Source organism: Scatophagus argus, chromosome 11 (assembly GCF_020382885.2).
Source record: "Scatophagus argus isolate fScaArg1 chromosome 11, fScaArg1.pri, whole genome shotgun sequence".
Lineage (NCBI taxonomy): Eukaryota > Metazoa > Chordata > Actinopteri > Scatophagidae > Scatophagus > Scatophagus argus.
Genome location: NC_058503.1, coordinates 24320223 through 24343294, shown reverse-complemented (window position 1 = coordinate 24343294; position 23072 = coordinate 24320223). Strand labels below are relative to the sequence as shown.

At 40.9% G+C, this 23072-nt stretch overlaps 1 protein-coding gene across 2 annotated transcripts in view; it reads right to left on the bottom strand.

Annotated features, from left to right (window-relative positions):
• Window positions 1–23072, bottom strand: part of mylka (myosin, light chain kinase a) — a 51474-nt gene that overhangs the window by 6000 nt on the left and 22402 nt on the right. For both annotated transcript variants that reach the window (XM_046403605.1, XM_046403606.1), the window contains exons 14-32: window positions 21509–21716; window positions 21361–21405; window positions 20228–20326; window positions 18260–19140; window positions 15910–16026; window positions 14580–14639; window positions 7775–7822; window positions 7550–7677; window positions 7166–7322; window positions 6760–6950; window positions 6519–6630; window positions 5591–5623; window positions 4733–4823; window positions 3096–3299; window positions 2344–2561; window positions 2089–2212; window positions 1403–1555; window positions 833–956; window positions 513–603 (exon numbers count right to left, since the gene is read on the bottom strand). In XM_046403605.1, coding sequence (XP_046259561.1) covers window positions 513–603; window positions 833–956; window positions 1403–1555; window positions 2089–2212; window positions 2344–2561; window positions 3096–3299; window positions 4733–4823; window positions 5591–5623; window positions 6519–6630; window positions 6760–6950; window positions 7166–7322; window positions 7550–7677; window positions 7775–7822; window positions 14580–14639; window positions 15910–16026; window positions 18260–19140; window positions 20228–20326; window positions 21361–21405; window positions 21509–21716 — 3084 coding nt within the window. The remainder of the gene's footprint in view (window positions 1–512; window positions 604–832; window positions 957–1402; window positions 1556–2088; window positions 2213–2343; window positions 2562–3095; window positions 3300–4732; window positions 4824–5590; window positions 5624–6518; window positions 6631–6759; window positions 6951–7165; window positions 7323–7549; window positions 7678–7774; window positions 7823–14579; window positions 14640–15909; window positions 16027–18259; window positions 19141–20227; window positions 20327–21360; window positions 21406–21508; window positions 21717–23072) is intronic.

Here is a 23072-nt window from a genome sequence, read left to right as displayed (position 1 = left end):
ACAGCAAACATGATTCTCTCACACGATTGCAGATGCTCTGATTCCTGTCAAAACTTTCATATCTTTTAACCGATTAGTGAACTCTTGTTTTTCACTCTGAGGTTACCAACAGTCAGGTGTTCAGATACTTTTCCAGTTTAAGCTCCTGTCAAAATTCAACACACTGATGTACTCTGCTGCTTCTGCGTGAAGTGGCTATGCAAAACACAGAAAATACAAATAGTCGTCTCGTAGCTTAAATTTTAGTAACAACATTTCCAATACTTCTACTTACACAGTTCACATGCAAACAACAGAACAGGTGAGACACACCTGTCATGAAGCTCTAACATACAGGTAAATCTCATTTTCTACATTTACTTTGTAGGCCTGGAATGCAGCTTCATTACAAGTCGATATGACACTCAGATATTCGAAATTCAGTATGAAAATCACATACAACCTGCTGTCAGTGCATCATCCACATTCACTGTTCAGACACACACTTTTTACTCTCCTTGAGTTGTTTGTACCTTCAGTGGGTGAGCCCTTCTTGGCGCTGACTCCAGCCATCATGGCCATGGATGACAGCCTGCCGATGGCTCGTACAGCGTGACCTGTTTTCTGCCACATAATAAGAAAGAACCACATTATCACCGTACTGTGAGCCATGAACAATCATTCTGAAAGTGTTTTTCTTTTAACCTGCTCTATTTTCTCTTTCACTGGGGTTTGTTGTTTGTTTTCAGATTATTTTTTTTTTCTTTTCTGTCACCCTGTGACAGTGTAATGTTCTGCTGTGTCATGGTATAATCATGCTGTGTCATGTCTCTGTCCTCTTGTTGTTGCTTACCTGCCATTTCCTCCTCAGGATGTACTTCTTCATCCTCTCTTTGGAGAGCTTCTTGGCCTTCATGGTGTTGGTGTCCTGCTTCAGCCAGGTATGTTCAAAACACTGTGTACAGGTGAGGCGAGCCCTGTCACACACACACACCACAGTGGAATGTAACTAAGTACACTTACTTAAGTACTGTAAATAAGTACAACATTAAGGCACTTGAGTATTTCCATTTTATGCCACTTTGTCGATGAGGCGCATTAAGGACTCACTGCAAGAGTATAAATTACTGTAGCTGCTAAGTTAACTGCTAATACACTCACCCTGACTTACTTAACAGACCCTGGGATTTCATCCGGTTTGGAAAGTAGTCAGTCCTAAACATTTAGCTCACTAAACCTGGAAAAACATATGTGTGAGTGCAATAGGTTTGTAGTGTTGGATGATTTCATGTCCATCTAACAGTGCTGTTTTGTGTTGTTGTTTAGATGTTTGAACAATAAATGAAAATTAAACATACAATTTAAAATAACATGCTCGGTATAGCCCCCTAAGCTAGCTGGGAGTGGACAAGTACATTCTTACTTCATGTCTTTCTTCAACAAGTTGGTGATGAAATCTTTGGCGTTGTCAGAGATTTCATCAAAGGCCTCATCCTCAAAGTCCCAGCTGGCCGAGGTGACATTGGACAGAGTCTCATTGTCGTTGTCCCCCATGAAAGGAGACAAACCGCTTAGCCTGAGAGGACGAAGGACACAGGCTGAAGTGAAACAAACTGAACCAAACTAAACTGTGAGAAGGCTAAGCTAAAAAATAAAAAGGGGAGATGAAATAAATAAAAAAGAAGCCAAACTCTGCAGTGGTTAAGCTTAAGTGTTATTTATATAATAACTAAACTATTTAAGTTACTAACAAAAAGCCAAATTAATGAAAAGAAGCTAAAATAAGTGTAACTGCGGTGGAATGCAAGCAGCAAAACAAAAAAGGCCCATCTTGAACTTTAACAAAGCTAAACCAAGGAAAATAAAAGCAAACAAAGTGAAATCAAGTAAATCTAAGGCGAAGAAAAAAGGACCAAATAAAGTAAAACTAAATAATGCTAAGCTAAAAGAAGTTATCCAAAGAAAAATAACAAAATGAAGCTAAGCTATGCTAAACAAAACAAGTTAACTGAACAAAATACAAACTAAAAATTGAGGTTAGGTTAGCAATGCTAAAACTAAATGACATAAGACAAAAAGAAGCTAAACGAAACTAATGTAGACACTCACAGTATGTAACAGATGACTCCTATACTCCACATGTCAGTGGGATAGCTGATGGCTTCATAGTTGATGACCTCTGGAGCCACAAACTCTGGAGTCCCAAACAAAACCTTTAGAGTGCCTGCATTTTCTGAGGATAAAAAGAGAAAAGATTTGAAAACATTCGATCAGACAATCAGTAAGGAATAATTGCTGGGGTGGGCATTTTAGAACATCTCAGGTGTGGATCTACACTGTCGCTGAATTAATAACTCTGGTTACCCAGTCTTCTGGCAAGGCCGAAGTCAATGAGTTTGATTTTGCTGCCGGTCTTGTTGACACACATGATGTTCTCAGGTTTGAGATCGAGGTGGACGATGCCCTGTTTATGGATGAAGCTGACTCCGTCGATGATCTGCAGCATGTATTTGATCACTTCCCTCTCTGTCAGCTCAAAGTCCTCATCAATGATCCGCTCAAAGAGTTCACCTCCGGAGATCCTACACAGCAAAAACATCTTGTTGCTATGACAGCTCATAATATTGCATCACCATTGTGAAAAAATCAAATTATATTGTATGTAAGCTACATGATGCAGGGCTTTTTTAAGTTACTGTAAACTAGCATTGTGATTGTTGCTACTGTGGAGGCTTTTTTGTTTTAAAAAAATTAGTTGTTTTTTCACCTTTACCTATAACTGAAATAAACTCAATCACTTGGAATCTCTTTTCCTCTCCTTCTGCACACATTTATGTCCCATAAATGCTGACTGTAGCTTCACACTGAGTGTAGAGACATGAGAGGATCTGCACATCTTGGAGAGAGATGATTTCACTAAATTTTGAACTGTTGCTTTTACTGATAGTTAGCGACCTCTGAGAGAGATTCTCTGTATTCAGAAACTCGTGATTAAATGAAATGATGAACAAACCTGAGAACAAAATGTCAAGAGGAAGAAATGAAAGAAATGGTTATTTTCTTTATGTGAAACCAAAGGGAGATGAACAAGTTGTTGCTACATCACAGTCACGTACATCTCAAGGACCATGACGATGTCTGACTTGCCCTCGAAGGCATCGACACACTGGACCAGTTTGGGGTGATGGAGGCTGTTCATGATGCCGATCTCTTGCCGAACGTTCTCCTTCTCCTTCGCCGAGTACGCCTTGATGAACTTTCCTGCCCAAACCTTCTTAGTTGCCTTCTCCACCAGTTTAAAGACTTGACCAAACTTCCCACTGTCACAGAAACACAACACTCTTAGTGTCCTTAGTCCTCCTTAACAACCATTAAAATACATTTTAGTGTGACAAAATTTAAATCAGTCTGGGAAGTTCCAAAACCTCACAGATTGACAACAACAGATTAATAAATTAACAATAGCAGAAAAAAACTGCAAACTGTTGTAGTATCATATTCACAGAAATAAATAAATAAATAAATTCATTAAAATATATCATAAAATTTGTATTCGTAAAATACTGTCAGATTCAGACATAAAAAAACAAGCAGAAAGACGTTAGTACAGAAGTACGTAAGAAACAGAAATGAGTTCCTTTTATTTCCTGCCTTTCATGCTGATTATCTCACCAGAAACAGACCAACATAATTCAGAATCTACAAAATAACGTGCCTTTCACCTCTTCTGTCTGTTCAAGAAAACAAACTTCGAGTTAGAGTATATAACTTAAACTGAGTTAGAAGTGACTGAAATATGTTTAACCATTTAGTTTTAGCAGGACTTTAGCTGTTTTCAAAATGTCTGTTTATCGAAGTGAACACTTTTCGTTACAGCCAAGAAAGCAAAAAGCAATAAGTACATGGTTTTAGCTTGACTGCAGTTATTGCTAACATTTGATATCGCTCTCTTCCTTTAGTTGTATAGTTCCCTGTAACAGAGAGGTCATTTGTTTACTACAGACTTTATATTCTGTTTTCATAACTTACAGAATTACACATTTTTATGTCCTTCTATTTTTTATTGGGAGAAACAGATGTTAAAAAACCTCAATCAAATATATACTTAATGTATTTTACTTTTTGCAGAACAGTACTGCATTGACTCAGTAGCTCAATAGCTTTATGAACTCAAACTGTTTGTCTGAATTACTGACATATATAAAGATGGCCGCTGCATCTCTCCATTTCCCTCCACTGTACAAAATTGAAGCCAAAACATCCCTGATAGTGCTGCCATCTTGTTCTGGTGATGTCATTTGGAGCCAGAGTCTGTGCAGTAGTGATCAGGAGGTGGAGTTGCAGTATCGAGTTCCCGCCCATACACCCATCTGAGCAGTGCTCAGCTGTCAGTCATGGCTTTTCAGCCCCTTTTTATCAAATAACTAATCAAAACCAAAATGATCATAAAAATGAATACTTTAACAAACACCAGTGTGATAACAATGACCCAAAATGACAGAAACCATCTCTGGGAAAAAATTATTTCACGTGCAATTCTTTTCTGAGTTTTAGTTTGGTTCATGTTCCAACTGCTACCATGGAGGGTGAGGGGATTATGAGCTGTACTGCAGCCAGCCACCAGGGGGCATCCAGATGTTTGCACTTTAGATCATCCATCTTTACATACAGTAAATGGTTTGAACAAAGAAAATCAGTGGGTGTAGGGAAACAAAGGTGCATTGTGGGTGAGGATAAGTGGGCAGAGCCTTACGTTCCCAGCCTCTCCTCCACATCATACAGCTCCTTCACCTTCACGTCTGTTCTGATGGTCACGTCTCTGTAGTCTGGCTCCTTCTCTGAGTCTGACACAGAAAAACAGAGGTCAGAGGTCACTAGTATGACCTAAGTACTGTCATGTTTTATCATGTTATACTAAATCATGTCACGCTGTGCTCATTTCATCTTTTATATCATGTTGCAGTATTTCACATATTATAATAATATCTAATATTATCATATCATATCAGGGCATGTTGGGTTAGATCATATGGCATGTTGTATAGTGCCATTTCATGCTTCTTAATGTTTTGCAATTTCATGTAGTGTATATGTGTAGTGTCATGTTGTCATTTTTTGTCACATTGTCCCAGGTTTTCATTTCATGTTATGTTGTATGTCAAGTCAAGCCACATGTCGTATTGTCTTATTGCATATTATTTCATATCATGTGACTTTGTGTTGTTTTGTCATATTTTTGCTATGTCACATTATTTTAGATTATTTGGTGCTTAATCATGTCGTTTGGTTGTCAGGTCATGTCTTGTTATACCTTGTCAGATCGTCATTATGTCTTATGTCATTTCATTTTGTGACATGTTGTCAAGTCATGTAGTCATGTCAAGTCCACAATATACTAAGGTATGGTGTCATGTTGTGATGTGTTATGTTGTCAAATTTCAAGTTGTCTTTTAATGTTACTTCATGCTGTCATATTTTGTCAAGTCATCTTGTGTAACTTCTGCTTTTGTGTTTGTGTATGTTTGTGCAGTCATGTGTTAAAGAAGTTTAATCAGTTGACATCTCATCATCTCAGATCATTGAATGTAAACAGGAAGTCTGAACGTTGTACCTTCATCCTCTTCCTCGGCTTCCTCCTGGTTTTCTGTCAGATGAACCAAACAGCAGCAAAATTAGTTTAATTAGTCAGTTTAGTTCAGTTATACACTTCAGCTCTGTCCTTAATTAGATTAGTTTTGTATAGCTGTCTTAGTACTGGTTTAGTTCTGGATGGATTCAGGAAGGATCAGGAATGTTGTATGGAACACACCCCTTTAGTAGACTTCTGAATTATGAATATATGAATTTTAATCCATGAAGGTTTTATAATTGCTAAACTATAATTGTTAAACAATAGCTAATAATAGCTAATTGCAGTGACCGGTAGGACATGGAAGAAAACCAAGAAGAACAGAAAACAAGTTCTGGGCACCATCTCTGAGTCTGGGGAAAGGCTGGGCATCGTCCCCACCATCAACTAGATTATGTCCCCAAGAACAAACCAACAATCCCAGAGACATTAAGAGGACCTTGGTCAGACAGCTCGATGGTGTCCTTACCACCAACAACCACAGAAAAGACAAGACTGACACATTTAACCAGCAAACACCATCTTGAGATCTGTTTTAATATTGGCAATGACAGCAGGACACAGGCGGATGTTAAGGTAAGACTATCTGGATGCATTCAGATTCAGAACGTCCAAACAGCACAACCTAAAAGCAAAGGTCAATCTGTATAACAACAATGCCAAGGTCATAGAAATGTTCTGAATGCTGATCTGAAAAATACTGAAGCATTTGACAATCCAGAAAACCAGAGGGCTGAGGAGACCCTGATGACCATGAGCCTCATGTGAAGTCTCTGATGAACTCTTCCACATAAAAGAAAACCTGGACCACCAAAACTGACCCACAACAGGACTGCGACGGACATGGATCAGAATCTCATGTCCCACAGGAATGAAGGATGAAGGAGGTTCATGAAGTTAGTTTACTTACCATCGTCCACCAGTCCAACTGTAACAGGTTCGGATTCAACACTTGGCTCTCCGATTCCATAGATATTCTCTGCACGGACACGAAACTTGTACTGACGCTCCGGAAGAAGGTTCTAGAGATGGACAGAAACTTTATTTAAACTATGTATTTTCTCAGTGAAGGCAAATATACACATTTACTTCAGACAAAGGCTTCCTAGATTCATCCACCTGTAGCTTCTGTGCTGGTCAATATTAATCACCTGTACGTTGTAAGACGTGCTGTTGCAGGAAACCAGCGGGTTCCACTGCTGCCCCACAGAGTCCCAGATCTCCAGGTGGTACGACCGCACTGCGCTGCCACCATCGTAGGTCGGCCCATACCATGACAGAGTCAGACTGGAGCGCCGGATATCTGAGGCTGCAGGGACCTTCGCTGGGGGGTCGGGTTTATCTGAGGAGGGGGTTAAAGTGTTGGGGAGCAACGATCAATCAGATCTGCTGTGTTCATCCAATGAGGATATGATGACTGTCAAGATAGCAGCTACAAGACATGAGTCCTGAACTCCTGTTATAAAGAGACTGAGGATACAGTAACATTTTTTGTTTTTGTCAGTTTTGGTTTTGAATAGTCACAACACGGAGCCAGATGTTGCTGATATTTCTTACCGACGATGGTGAGGTTGAGGGCAGCTTGACGAAGGCCAAAGCTGTTCCTCAGCTCGATGGTGTAGCAGCCACAGTGTTCCTGCTGACCACTGGAGATAGTCAGTTTACTGCTGTTGTCACAGCTTTCTATTGAGATATCAGCTGAGCCCTCCTGGATCTGATGACACACACACAAAACATTAGATGCAGTGTGTGTGCGTGCGTGTGTGTGTGTGTGTGTGTGTGTCTAACATGTTGACATGCTTGTGAGTCAAAACATCACTCATCTCTCCTCCTCACACTGTGAATATCTCACCTGTTCAACCATGAAACCACCTGCTGATCAATGACCAATAACCACAGCCTCAGAGTGTGTTTGTGTATGTGTGTGTGTGTGTGTCTTACTGGTTTCCTGAACTTCAACCAGGTGCAGCTGATGGGTGGAGCACCAGAGAACTTGCATAGGATGTCCACCTTCTCTCCTGCCAGAATCTTCATGTCTTCTGGGAATTGCAAAATCTGAGGAGGCAGAGCTGCACATGTACATAAGCAATGATCAATGATCAGTGTTAATGTGATGAAGGCTCACTTAGGCGCACAGGTGTGTGTGTGTGTGTATGTGTGTGTCACCTTGTTTAGGAGGAGTCTTCGCAGTGGGTTTCTTTATTCTGGCTTCACCTGAAAGACAACGGAAACAGCAGAACCAGTGAAGTGAGGACACTGTTCAACAAGGTGAACTGAGCAGCTGGTCAGCTGGTTGTTCAGACAACATAATATGTCAACCTTCACACGTCTTTTCATGTCTTCGCCAAATCAGTGTTGATAACATGATCCATGTCCAAACACCTGATCTGATCATTTATCACCTTTAATGAAAACAGATTTTGTTATGCTGGAGGACCAAATGTAATCTCTATTAGTGTATTTTGTAACCTGATGAGTGTTTGGATGGCAGTTCTTTGGACAGTTTTGTTTTATGGATGTGTATGTTTATCATTATGTTTATCAGCAATGAATAAAATAGCCTTGTTTACTGATGCTGCTGAACCAAACTTAAATGAGTCTCCAGCATCACTGATGTGCTTACTACACTGATGGTGAGATTCGTGTGTTGGGTTGTTTACACTTTCTGATTTGATCACTGAGATGACAGAACATTTCACCACTTCATAACACATATAAAAACAGTTTGATGAAGACATTAATTATAATGACAGTTTATGCAGCTTCACTTCTTGAAAGCCTTCTGGATGAAAAGTAAGGGATGTAATGAAAGAAAAGGTTAAACACCTGAAGATGTGAACAAATGTCAGGTGAAATTTTGTTTACATTCACGAAGGAGACAAACAACAACAGTGAAACAGAGAAAACAATAAACTGAGTTAAATCCATAACCTGTCTGTGTGATGGGTTACCATCTCAGTTCGTCTTCGTTTTTGTGTTTCTGACAAAACGAGAGTATGAAGCATCAGGATGTCTCTAATGACCATATATGGTCATTCTAAAATTAGTTCCTCTGCAGACAGGAAATAGTTCCTGAGCTTTGTGTTTACTCTAACAGCTGCAGGGGCACATATTGTTATAAACACTGCTGGAAAGTAACTCAGTACAAACCTGAGGTACTTGTACTTCATCATCTTCAGTTACTTTACAACAAACACACAAAGAGTTTCTGATGTTTTGTTTTTGTCCTATTTTCGCTGCAGAACTTTTCCTCATCAGAGTACTTTTACAGAATGGTATTAGTACTTGTGTGTGTTTCTTTTGCTTTGTGTTTGTTGATCTGGAATCAGTTGTTAAATCTGTCATCAGTAAACATGTTGCTGTTTATTAGCTTAAGCTCCGCTAGACACAAAGCGAAGCTTCACTGCACCAGTACAGTAGGTTAATAAAATATTACAGAGTGTAATTTTCCAGGGCTGAATGATTGATGAAACCTGAACACACATGTTCAAATGAAATTAAACATGAATTATGAATGCATCTCGCACTTCTTTTAAGAAACTGAAACACACTCAGGATGTTCCTGTGTTGATGAACTGCAGTTAAAGCCATATTGTTTCAGCCTGTAATTGGTAGAGTAGTTCTGACAATTAGCTCGTAAACCTCCATCTGCACTCTGACTTCTGCTTAAAACCCAAACTGCCTTAATGGGAGTGGAGGAGCTGCTCATCATCCCTCCTGCTGTGGACACACAATGTGATAATATAACACACAGTTTGCCTTCACAGCAGCAGTGAGAACACTTAACATTAATAAACATTTAAAATGTCCTTGAATCAGCTCACAGCTGCCTTACAAATCCATCCATATGATTATAAGGTACACTGATACTGAAGAGGGAGAGTAGCATTTCTGAAGTAGCCAGTTTACTACATAAACAGCTCAACATTTAGTGAAATCCTCGTCCTGTCTTTGTCTCTGAGTCAGTTCTTCACTTTCATGTCTGCAACTATGAAGCTACAGTCAGCAGCTGTTCGCTCAGCTAAGCATAAAGAATAAAAAGCATTATTTACAATCTCTAAACTGTGATAGGCAGCCATCATTTGCGAACAGTTCAACACTCAAGAAGTGAATTATTTATGTATTTATTTATTTATTTTTTTATTTTTTATGTCCGTGTGCTCAGTACAGAGCAGGAGTTAGCGTAGTTGGTTAGCTTACCGTAGCTTAGCATGAATGCTGAAACCAGGGGCTCAGCACAAGCCTGGCTCTGCCACGGCTCACTGATGAACATGTAGAATCCTATTTGTTAAACCAAAGTGCAAAATTTTATCAGTTTAGATTTACACGGGTTACACGTTTGACGGTATCTTGGCCAGAATATGCTGGTCTGAATACACAGACTTGATTGGCTGAATAGCAGCAAGTGAGATGTTTCACAACACATTCAATTGTACATGAAGATGACGGACATAGTGGCGGCGCTCCAGTCTGACTCTGACGAACACCTTCACAGTTAACATGGCTGTTCCACTCATTATTAAAATGTTATGTAACCATGTTATGTTATGTGTCAAAAACATCAGATGATATATTATCATTAACTCTCACATATTTGTCTGTATCTGACTCAGAAATCCAGTGCTGCTTGGGCTATAACTACTGAAAGAAAAACATTTATAACGCTACATATTAAATCACCGGCAATCATTCATTCCAATTCAGAACTTCACTGGCAACTTGCATATTTTCATCTCCAATCAAGCTCTATCAGAAATTATTTATTATCACATTGCTCCTTTCATCTAAAAACAGGAACACACAACATGAAGACAATGAGCTTCTTAAAAGGAGTTGCTTCACTAGAGAGTTTCAGAGTTTTAATCTGTGGCGTGAAGTAAAACAAAGTCAGAGAGGAGGAAGAGGCAGGCAGAGAAACCAGGCCTTAAATGGAAGTGTGGGAGAGCAGCCATGTAGAGCTCTGAACCGTTTTATACCAGAACATCCCCCCTCCACCCTCCCCATCACCCCTCCAAATCCCTAGCAGCACCCCCCCCCCTTCCCTGAGTCATTTCTCTCTGCTGTCAACTTTATGCTACTACATTCTGCAGAGGACTCACTCAGTTTCTCAAAGACTTCATTAGATTGGGGAGGTCAAAGGTTGTGGAGTCTGCAGACCGTACCATGACAATGGTGGCTTTCATGAAGGAGGTGAGAGCAGTCTTCTCTGAGTATATTAAAATTGTCCTTAATAAAATCTGCTAGCTTAATGGCTCATCTTTAATACACATCCAGGGATGTTATCAGACCCAACAGCTTTACTCATGTTCCCTCAGCTGCTATATGATGCGGTGAGGAGCACTCGGACCTTTACATGGAGGAAACCAAACAACCACTCCACAGATTCGTGGCACAGCACAGGAGAGCCAGCTCACCAGGACAAGACCGGGCTGACATCTGCATCTAAAGGAGAGCAGACACACCTTTGAGGATTCTCATGTTCACATTCTGGACCATGAAGACAGATGGTTTGAGAGAGGTGTGAAAGAAGCCATTTATGTCCAACTAGAATGACCATCGCTGAACAGAGGTGGGGGCTTACAACAACAACCTTGAGATCCTTTCCCAGACGGTTTAACCCCTATTCACACCTTGACCCATGTGACCCTAACAACTCACATGATGGCAAGAAGTGTCAACAACCCTCAAGACCACCTCCAAGTTGACAGCCCCCTAAAGGTTAAATACTTGGGACTTCCCAACAACTTTTAGAACTGAAGATGCCTATCAGATGAGAGGGGAAACATCTTCAACAATTTAAAAGAGATGCAATTGCTTTCGTTTCAAGCACTGAAGATGGTCATGACCTGGATGACTGAGAAACCTCAAGGACAATACATTGTATCATGGTATATATAAATGTTTATCAGTTTTTTCTATTCAAACACATATTCAGCAAACAGGTTACAGACTCTCACACATATCATCTGTCCAGCAACTGCTGATAGCTGATAAATTCAAAAAATCCAATCCAATCAGCCAGCCTTATAAAGGGGACACCCAGTCAGAAAAATCATTGTTCTGAGGAAAAACACACAACGTTATTGATCAAGACTTTTTTAAAACAAGTCTGGCTGTGGTCTTATAAAATTTACGATCTGCTGCTTTCTGCTGTTTTCTGTACTTGTGTGATGTCAAACATGACACTTCAGCAAAAAAACAACAACCTGAAAGACAAACTCATCCAGTGGCAGTGGGAAAGGAGCCACATTTCGAAAACCAGCATATACACTTCGTGTTTGGTGTTAAAATAGTAATACTAAGCCGTTCCCCTCCAGTATTCTGACTAGATTACATGTCAACATCCAGTTAACTACAGTTGGTGACCAAGGGGCAAGTCCCAGAAAACTGAAGCCAACGCACAAGTGCCAATAACTGCATTTCCTCAAATGTCCTTAGAGGCTGGCTCCAAACGTGAATCAATCTGTATAAGGCCTTTTGTTAAAATGTCCAATTTTACAGCAGAAATAAACATGTTTACTGTCTTGTACAAAAAAACAGCTTTTCCCTGCTCACGACAGGTGTAGGGGGTGAATTTTTACATAACTTACTTGCTTTTTATTAAGGCTTGAAGTTATGCATAATTAAGGGGATGATGGACAGCTACACATCACCTACGAATCACTGAACTTGACCTCTCGGCCATGTCCTAACCCTAACCCTGCTGATGAACTGGAGGACAGAGATATGAACTGAAGTCTGAAAGGCCAGAGTTTCTAACAGAAAGTAAGAGAAGAGATGGGAAAAAGAAAGGGTGTTGGAGGATAACTGGATAACTGAAAGTCTGAGGTCAGTCAAAGGCTGGATTGAACACAAACACATAGACATCTGTTGTCACTAACTACCGTGGCTATGCTGTGTTTGGACAATCACTGTTTGAAGAGGGGCTTTAGCAAACAGTCATGAATGGACCAATATATCCAGTTTAGCTAAATAACAATAATAATAATAATAATAATAATGAGCCAAAGTTCTTATTTCACGTAATTAAAGCTATATTGAACAGATGGAATTTTACTGAACTCCAGAGTACTTTTGTCACACACTCAACTCTGTCACCTTACAACTGTCTGGAATTTTCTGTCCATAACATGGGAATGTTTCCACTTCCACCATCCATCCTACATCATGGAAATGCAGAACTACTCAGCCAAAAGATTAGCAAGTTAGCTATGCCAAAATACTCTGCTTTCTGAATGACATCTTCACTGAGCAAACTCCTCTAAAATCCCCCTTTCCTGAAATAACAGGACAGCAACCAGTCTAATCGCAGTGATTTGTGCTGAATCACCCTGTGTACACCCTAAAGCACTATATGTACTTTCTGGCACTTTATTTGAGTGTATTTATTTCACAGTATGAAATTAAGCCTTCATACAGTGTCCTGAGTTACTGCTGTCTTGGATTTCAAGCTTCTGAAACTACAACTACAACCAGGACACTGGTGTTAAACCAAAATCCAGAGCAATGAATCCAACACTGTGGTATGTGCAGTGCATCCCCAAACACACACACACACAAAGGCAGGATTAAGAGTCGGATCATAAAGATAAGAGCAGATTTTCCACTGGAAGCACAGACAGAACATTAAACTGCTGTCGTGTCAGACTCCACGTTGTACAGATGAACATGTATGAACAGCTATAATATGCTGTGATCCTGTCCCACATTTTTATTTAAATGTTTTTCAGACTTGGTAAATAATTAAATGTATCCAAAGTGTAATGAATCCTCTGATTCTGTTTACCTCACCCACTTGCACTATACTCCACCCTGCACTACCTCACTTTTGGACTACCTCCAGAAAAATATTTATTTTACTTATTTTATTTTGTGTTACCTTATTCTATTTTATTTTTATTTTTATTTTATTCTTCAATTATATGTTACTTGTTACGTTCTATGTATGCACCAATCACCAAGACAAATTCTTAGTAACATGAAACCTCTTCACTTACATGGCAATAAAGTCTTTTCTGATTCTGATTCTGATTCTGTTCACAGCTGAGTGTTTAAAGCCTGGTGCCCCAGCAGAGGGCACTGTCAACATTGAGTAATATCACATCTCTCTGAGCTGCTGACTTGGTGACTGACAAATGAACCAAGTTGATCAATAAAGATGGAGGACCACAGTGATCAGATGACCATCTGACAGGCAGAGTGTGAAGGTATTGTGTTCAGTCCAGCACAAATGACAGCCCCTCTGTCAAACACAACAAAGTGACTGCTGCTACGACTCACAGCTACAACACCACAAATCAGAATACAGTGAGAAGTGACACAGAATAATCCGACTGACGGTGAGACTGTTCACTATCCAATAACTAATCCAATGTCACAAAATGCACCAATGTGGATTCAGCCCTGCAGGAAATGAACAGGAAACACTCCTGGACTGTCAGGGGACACCATTCAAATACATCAACCTGAAACTGTCAAAGTAAGTGAGTCTTCGATAAAAAATACTTCGATGCTCATATGGTGTATGGATCAAAACAAGTAAAGAAGGTTAAAATGGTGGGTGGAGGCTAACCACAGTTATTGATTTGGCAACTTGCAGTGGGACACATTAGACTAATGATCAGTGATCCTCGCGATCATCAGAGATGTTTAGTGTGGACGTAGATGGTTGAATTTCCCTCGGGATCAATAAAGTATCTATTTATCTATCTATCTCTATCTAGTAGTCTGTAGTCTGTGAACGGACGCAAACAGAGCTGCCTTAAGAGAACTGAGTGGCGTTTTACCGTTTAACTGAGGTGGGACTAATAATCTGACAGTGATGGTTTCAATGATACACAGCAACGCTTTAAAATAGAAACCAGTGTGTATGTGTGTGTGTGTATGTGTGTGTGTGGGAACCAGTGATCCTGGGCTAGAGCTCCATATTGGGACAAAAGGAAAGAGGCTGCTGCATATTTTGGAAACTCACTCTCTGAGGTCGGAGTCGCCTTCTTAGATTTCTTGTCAGCCGGAGAGTTTTCTGCTGGGTCTGCAAGCAGTTGACACACGCACGCACGCGCACACACACACACACACACACAAAAACACAGAGCAGTTAATAATGTATACGTATGTTAACTGTTTCATTTTGTAAAGATGACTGCCTACTGTCTGTCTTGCTTACGGTTTGCTTGCAGCAGACAGAATTTGTCTGAAAACAAAGCAGGACTTTTTCCCATAAAATGTATTTGACTCGTGATCTGTCATCATCAAGTTCAGCCAAATAAGTAGTGCAGTCTCTTGCTTTTGCAGTTAGGTGTACAGTAAAATATCACAGCAGTTTATACTGTTTATGATTCCCAGAGGATGAATCTTTTCAGTCAGGATTCAGCCTCAGCTGAGTCGAGTGTTACAGGAATCTGGACATGTTTGATACAGACCATTTGTGATGATTTATTCTAATTACAGGAAATTACTGGGAATTGGGGGGTGGGGGTGGTGGGGTGTGGGTTGGGTCATCTGTGTTTTTCTACTGGTAAATCAGAAATCTGTGACTTTTCTCAGTTTTCAACAGGCAGCATACAGACATTCAGTTTGATACAGGACAACATTACAGCTCAAACTGAGATCTGATCTAGTCTGATCTGTACGTTCATGTCCATTCACAACACTTTAAACCACATTAAATGACAAATTTTTGAAGGGAGTTCTAGCTTTCAACATGACAAAGGAGAAGCAAGGACATTCAACAAACATCTGGGGCTGCAAACTCCAACATAATTTTGGTCTGACTTTAATAAAGTTTTGACTGACATTCTCTGGACAAAGTGAATATGGACGTTTGTCAAAGAAAATTAAAACTTTTTGTCTTCTTTAGCAGCCAAATCACAGACAGAATGCAAACAATTAACTTAAAATGGCTGTTCACTCTAGACATGAATTAAATAATTACAATTTCTACCACAATGAGAAGCAGCATATTGGAGTTCACTGTTTTTCATTTGTACATCACTGTTTTTCACAGTTCAGAACACTAAACAAGAACAATGAACATCTTGGATTTTTGAAGGAATTTCTTTCTTTATTTCTTCAACATGAAAAAGGATGAAAATTGGTGTAAATGATTTTAAAAGAACAGACGCTGAAATGAAAAATGCTATGTAACCTCTGAGAACAGACCAAGCTTCTGTTTGTATTAGCAGCCTTTGGCAACCCTGCGTTCCTAAAGCTGATGCAAATGAAAATGTGGTCTACGATTTGATTTAAGACACGAAGAAGATGGGAACAGAATAACTGATATGGAAAAGTTAAGTTCTCACCATCCACTAGAACCATACAGGAACATTCAGCTTTGCCTGCTGAGTTCTCAGCTCTGCATCTGTAGGAGCCTTCATCCTCTGGAAGAGCTTTGTCTATGGTCAGAGAGCACAGGCCACCTGGACACAAGACAACAGACAAAAGGACATGAGACAACAAAGTGCAACATAACACACTGTCAGCAGGGCTGGAACAAGTATTCGGATCCTTGCTGCTGGATTCAAAAACATACTGAAGTAAAAGTATGTAAGTATTATTTAAGTATTATCATCACAATTAGTAGGAAATATGGAAGAGTTGCAACAAGCCTGTTGTAGGCAAACAGGACCACCACCCAAGACCCCTGACTGTAATAGAGTAGAATTACTTTGCTACTGTTGACAGAACCAGAGTAGTACTGCAAGACGCCTGTAATAATGAATATTAAAGCATCAAGTGAAACATTAAAATAATGTTTGATGAAACATCAGATCTCAACAACAGCATCACTGTGTGACACCAGCTGTCTAAGGACGTCTTAGTGACCTCTGACCTTTAACTGCCACACACACACACAGTACTGGATCAGGGGCTGTCCTGTAGACAGAAATAACAGGAGGGGATTACACACACACACACAGGGAATCCTCAGACGATCTACTCATTTGTTCATAAATGCAACACACACAGATTTAGCAGAAGGTCTTTACTATGTCAGACTACACCACGTCACTGTGTGTGTGTGTGTGTTTCTATCTTTAGACTGGTTGTTCTTAAAGGAAGACTCTGTGTATTTTATTGACATCCAGTGTGATTCTGATGTTTTGAGGATGGCATCCATGTGATCAATGAGCCCACAGAGTTCACGATGCAGCGAAGAAGTTAAGTAGTGTCTCTTTGATTTGTTTTCAACATCCTTAAAAAAATAAATGAAATCTGGGGCATTGTGCTTCTTTTCATTGCTGATTACTGACAGTTTAGAACTGATTTGCTGAGCAGCCTTTTTGTGTTTGTACCATACAGTCGTTGTCATGATAACAGAGGTTTAGATATCCTGACTGTCATTAGAGTCTTCTTGCCCCTTTGTAGTCCAAGCCTGCTGGCATCACTGTGACATCACTATGACACACGACTACAGGTGACATCACACAACTGTTTTCCTGGGGGGAACGACGACTGTGTGCGACAATGACCCCTTTCAGCTTCCTTGCAGCTACATGTTGGCTGGGCGGGTCCACCATCTAGCTTTAATACTTGGAACTCCCGACCAGTTAATCAGAACTGAAGAACCTTTTTGGATGAGAGGTGAAACATCTTAGCTTTTAAACTGAAGTTCAGTTGCCCCAACTTAAACTCTTCTATTCAAGATGGTCGGGATTACTGAGAATCTACACAGACATACAGCAATCAGTTTTACAATTTTTTGTTTTCATGTTCTGGAAAAATGTATTTTTTTCACTGTAAAATGGAAAAAATTTTTTCATTGCTGATTGTTTTTTTTGATTAATCAGTTGGTCTCAAAGTCTTTTTTTATACAACCAACGGTTCACAATCCAGATTTATTCAGTTTATGGCATCACTTCACCTCACGTTCCCCAATATGTCCTGTATAATCAGAATTAATAAATGGTTTCTAACTTGGATCCAAGCATCTGTTAATTAGTTTGTTATCAGCTTTAGCTCCTGATGATGATAAATTAGTGAAAAAAAAAAACAGCAGTAACAACACAAAATCTTCATGCGAGAAGTTAAAAATATCAATAAAAAAATCTGTTAGAGCTCCATTATAGAGTGTTATTAACTATTTATTACATGTACGTAAACTGAAGTTTGTTTACAGGTCATTAAAGTCTTTCTCTGACCTGATAGTTGAACAAAAGCAGACACCTTGGATATTTTGCTCCATTTTGCGCCAACATTTTATTGACCAAATGATTCATCAGTAAGTCAAGAAAAATTCACTAACAATAAAAATAATCTTTAACTAACAGACACTGGAGTCCCTTTAACTGACAGCAACGAGGGCGTGAATAAATCATCGGTTCTCACAAGTCTAACAAGCTGACTGTGTGTGTGGCCTGTGTAAAGTGATCTGTTCCCATATGAAATACCAACAATAGTCTATGGCTGGCACGCATCATATCCTGTCTCTCTCTTTCTATTGTTTCAGATCTGCCTTCTATTAATAGAGTCTGAATCCTCTGAGCTCCATCAGCAGTTGTTTCAACAGTAAACATTTCACCTCCTACTGCCTCCATCTTCTCTGAACTAACTCACCCTTCAGTCTAACTCACAAGACTTTAATAAAAATTTACATAAACACCTGAAGTTTACTGAGAGCCTGAAAACATTTCACTGTGTGTGACCTCTGACCTTCGTTGGCGAGAATGATGAACTTGGATGGCTTTATGATCTTGCCATCCAGTGTCCAGGTGATGGTGACACTTGCTGGGTCAGAGGCAGCAAGGCAGCACTGCAGCCGAAGCCGCTGGCCATCCAGCACCGTCACATCGCTCAGCTTCTCCACAAACTCTGGCATCTTCCCTCCTCCTCCCTCTCCGCTTTTGTTCTCATTAATCCCTCCATCCACACAATTATTCATCGCCATCTTCTCACGCTCCCCATTCTTCTCAGGGTTCGCTGGCTTGTTCTTGTTAGCTAGGACAGAGCGGAAGTCGGTATCGTTCTTTGCAGGTGTTTCAGCAGGTTTGCTACCGGCTGCACCCTTCTTCCCCAACACAGCACGGAAGTCGACCTGCTGCGGGGAGTTTCCCTTGCGGCCCTCCTCCGTCTTGGCTTTGACACCCTTGAGGTTGGCCTTAAAATCCATCTGATGGTGCTCGGCAGTAGTGGTGGTGAGGTAAGCCTCCCTCGGCTCTTCTTCCTGCTTCTTTTTGGCGTTAAAAGCTCTGCGTCCCAGAAGGGAGCGGAAGTCGAGCTGCTGCGCCTCCCTCTGTCGCAGCTCTTCTTCACCGCGCTCCCTGGTGTCCACGCAGTGCTTGAGGAGACCCCGGGAAGCAGTAGCTCTGGTGGCAGGAGAGTCCTGGTTACCCTCCTTCTTCTTCTCCCCTTCTTGCAGGTACAGGAGTTGCTGGTTCCTCTTCTGCTCCTGGTTGGCCTCCTGCCACTGCCGACGGACACCAACACTGCTGCTGCTTCTCTGCTCCACACCTCCTCCTCCTCCTCCGGCACCTCCTCTCAGTGCTGCGATCCCACCAGCTGCTGCTCCTCCTCCTCTTTCTCCTGCTGCAGGGCTGGATGAACAAGCACAGAGAGAGATGGAGTGAAAGAGGCAGAGAGGAGGGGGGGTGAATAAACAGAGCTGGGTTGAAGCCCCCCTGAACCACAGGCTCCGCCCCCTACAGATGAGGGGGGGGGACTCAACTCAAAATGTCCATGTTACATCACAAGTGACTCCACTGCCCTTATACGGACATAGACCCAGAGCAGCCTGAATATACACACACACACACACACACACAGATGTAAACACAAAGTGAAACTGGACCTTCCTCTTTAATGGACAGTTGTCCCAGTTATTTTATATGACTGGAAGTTCACTTTTACAGTTCGGTTACTTCACATTCTTTATTCCTTGTCGTCTTTTGCAAGAAAACTCTTCATCGCTTATTCCTGTCCACCATCTTTCTTGAACACACACACGCATACAACCGGTGTAAACATAGTGTGTCCAGCTGGGAGAGAGGAAATACTGGCTCTGACTGGTTTGGTTGATATGGACAGATTAGAGCAGCTTTAGGGAATATAGGACGGACGGATGGACAGACAAACAGATGGCTGAATGGACAGATGGGAGAAGAAAGTTAATTCTATGAGTAAAGACAAATGAACTGTTAGCGTTCCAAACATGGACTGACATCTCAGGTTGAAAACCCTAGAGGTGTCTCTTGCACAAGTCACAGAGCGTCTTAAGAACAACATAAACCTATAAAGAAATTATGTTGGCATTAAAAAAGTACTTTCGTAACAAATAATTAATATTTCCAATAAAAAAAAAAATTTATCAGGTAATCATGAAAAAATAACATGAAAAATGTATAGAAAAGTACCTGAGCACAAAGAAAGTAAGCCAAGCATAAAAAGCTGACATAAGAATTAAAAATGTAAGGTAATATGGATGAAGGCAAGCTAAGGATAAAAAAAGTATGAAAAGTATGATGAAGGATTTTGAACCCTGAACATTCTACTACCTGACCAGAACAACAGCAAAACATCAAGACAGTGTCTTCAGTAGGGACAGGAACGGCGGATACTGCAGAACCACTTCAGTCCGGACCGACGAGCCTCAGACAGGTCAGAGTTCAGTGAATGGACTCTTACCTGTCCTCTCCTGGTCGTCTTCCTTGTCCTCCCATCCTGCCTGTCTCTCCATCAGTGATGGAGAGACAGGCCACAGCGCTGCACTGTCCAACACTGTTCCTGACAGAGACAGGGACACGTTCAGTGGGGGCAGCCGTGGCCTAGAGGTTGGAGAAGCGGCTTGTGATCGGAGGGTCACCAGTTCGATTCCCCCACCGGACGGGCAGGAAAAATTTGGGTGTGGTGGAGTGATTAATGCAAAAAATGCCCCCATCCCTCCATTAGCCGTATGTGATGTGCTCTTGAGCAAGGCACTTAACCCCCCAATATGCTCCCCGGGCGCTTGATGCTGCCCACTGCTCCTGTGTGTGTTTCACTGCATGTAATTTGCCGGGTGTTGCATGTGTGTGTTCAGCTAAGGATGGGTCAAATGCAGAAGATGAATTCAGTGTGTGTGTGTAAAAATATATATACTGCCAATAAAGCTGATTCTTCTTCTTCTTCTCAGAAGCACTTCAACAGAACATCAGTTTGTACTGCTTCTGTCACTTTCCATTCCTGTGATCTAAGTAATAGTTATCTTCTAAGTAATAGTTGTGGTACCCTCAAACCCTAATCACTCCGTGTACCCTACGAACCACCACTGTCCCTCAGACCCTGAAGCAGCAACATATTCTATCTTCAGGCTACGCTGTACCTCAGTAATACAAATATAATTTCTTGGCAGTGTGGTGCTAATGTTTTAGTACATTATACCTTGTAGTACCTGCTGTCATGTGCTGCCTCAGATAAAACCATCTGTTACATGAATAAATGTAAATGTACCTTCACAATGGCATTGAGCACATATGAAATACTTTCCATATCAGCTGTGTGGGTGTGTGTGCACAGACAGACTGCAGTACTGATGTAGTACCCAGTGAAACACATGAAATGAAGAAGTAAAAATAATGAGGGTGATGCGGTGGATGTACAGATTATGGACAGGTTCATGATGGGGGAAGGTTTGTGTTTCATCTTTTCAATATAATCCTCACTTCATCTGCATATTTATCTTTTAACATGGAGGATTATTTTAACACAAAACATCTGCTTCTTTTCATGTTTCTGTCAGCAACTAACATATAAAGATGTACAGACTGTTGTTGTCTTACCTCAGGGTGATCAGGTAGTCTCCAGCGTGATGCTTTTTAACTCTCCTAACGATGATGAAGAAAAGAAGAGAAAGAAAGTGGATTGAGATTTTAGTCTAGCATCTAAAGATTTTGAAATGTGTCAAACCATCTGATGTGAATGACTGACCTGATCAGCAATGAGATGACGTCCTCTTTCTGCAGCACTTCGTAGTCTCCTCCAGAGCTCAGGGGCCGACTCGGGTCACCTCTGGTCCAAGTGTACTGGGGAAACGGGTCTCCAGCGATGGCACAGGACAGGAGAACATGTTGACCCAAAACAGCGCTCACCGGTTTGGGTTTGGTGATGAACCAGGGCTGGACACCGTCCTGGGGCTCTTCCACAAATTAAACCAAATCAAACTTTAGTTAACACACTCACTCACACACACACACTCAGTATGTTGGCATGTTATAAACAAACAAAGAAATCAGTAAAACAGGAAAACACTAATTGATGAAACACTTTCCAAATATGTAATGAGGAAACACCAAAGGCAACAGCCTAACCCTAACCCTAACCCCAAAGACATTTAAAATACTAATCTGATCCGAACAGTGACAACTGGTTTGTCTCAGCAGCTACTGGAAGGATGGTGATGAAATGTAGTTCAGACATTCATGTTCTCTTCTGGATGAACCATTTTAATGCCGGAAATCTTTTCCTCTGGCGCCTCCATCAGGTCAACATGCTCATGTGTCCAACACACAGTTTAAGACCAAAGCCACAGCTGCACTGTGTGTTACTGATAATAATCCAATCTTAGCATGCTAACATGCTAAACTAAGAGGGTGAACTTGGTGTTGTTGGCTCATTTACACAGAGCTGCTGTGTCCATAGACTGACAGGAAACTGAGGCCTCCCCAGCTGAAATTTGAGCCAGAGACATTAAGCTCAGGTCCTCTGAGTCTCACACTGCCAGGATCATGGTACGCATCTGAAATGTTTGTTGTGTGTTTATATGTAATCACTTCTGTATGTTCACAGACTTTGGCTGAAGCTGTGATGGCAGACAGACTAACATGTTCAACGTCAGAGGCTTGAGGAACTGGCAACTTTCAATGGAACGAACGGGAGCCTAAACGCACTGTACAGATATAGAGCTGCCCTGGTCTGACTGACCAGTCAAAGTGCTTTGCAACATGAGCCAGCAGTCACACACACATTCACATACACTCTGATGGAGCAGCTATCGGGAGGTTCAGTGTCCTGCTAAAGGATGCTTCTACCTTGTGAGTCCAGTGCCATAATACATGCAGGGTGATGCTACACTGACATCCTGTTTCTATAGCTGACTGCTCCTGATCGGACAGTGCAGATGTTCCTTAGTAACAGATTTACACATTACTCCGAATCAGAATCAGAATCAGAAAAGACTTTATTGCCATGTAAGTGAAGAGGTTTCACATTACTAGGAATTTGTCTTGGCGATTGGTGCATACATAGAACATAACAGTAACATATAATTGAAGAATAAAATAAAATAAAAAATAAAAAAATAAAAAATAATAAAAATAAAATAGAATAAGGTAACACAAAATAAAATAAGTGAAATAAATACTTTACTGGAGGTAGTTCAAAGTAAGGTAGTGCAGGGTGGAGTATAGTGCAAGTGGGTGAGGTAGACAGTGCAAATGAACTGCAGGTGGACAGTGAATGAGCAAAATCAATTGCTAAGGTGCAGGGCAGCATG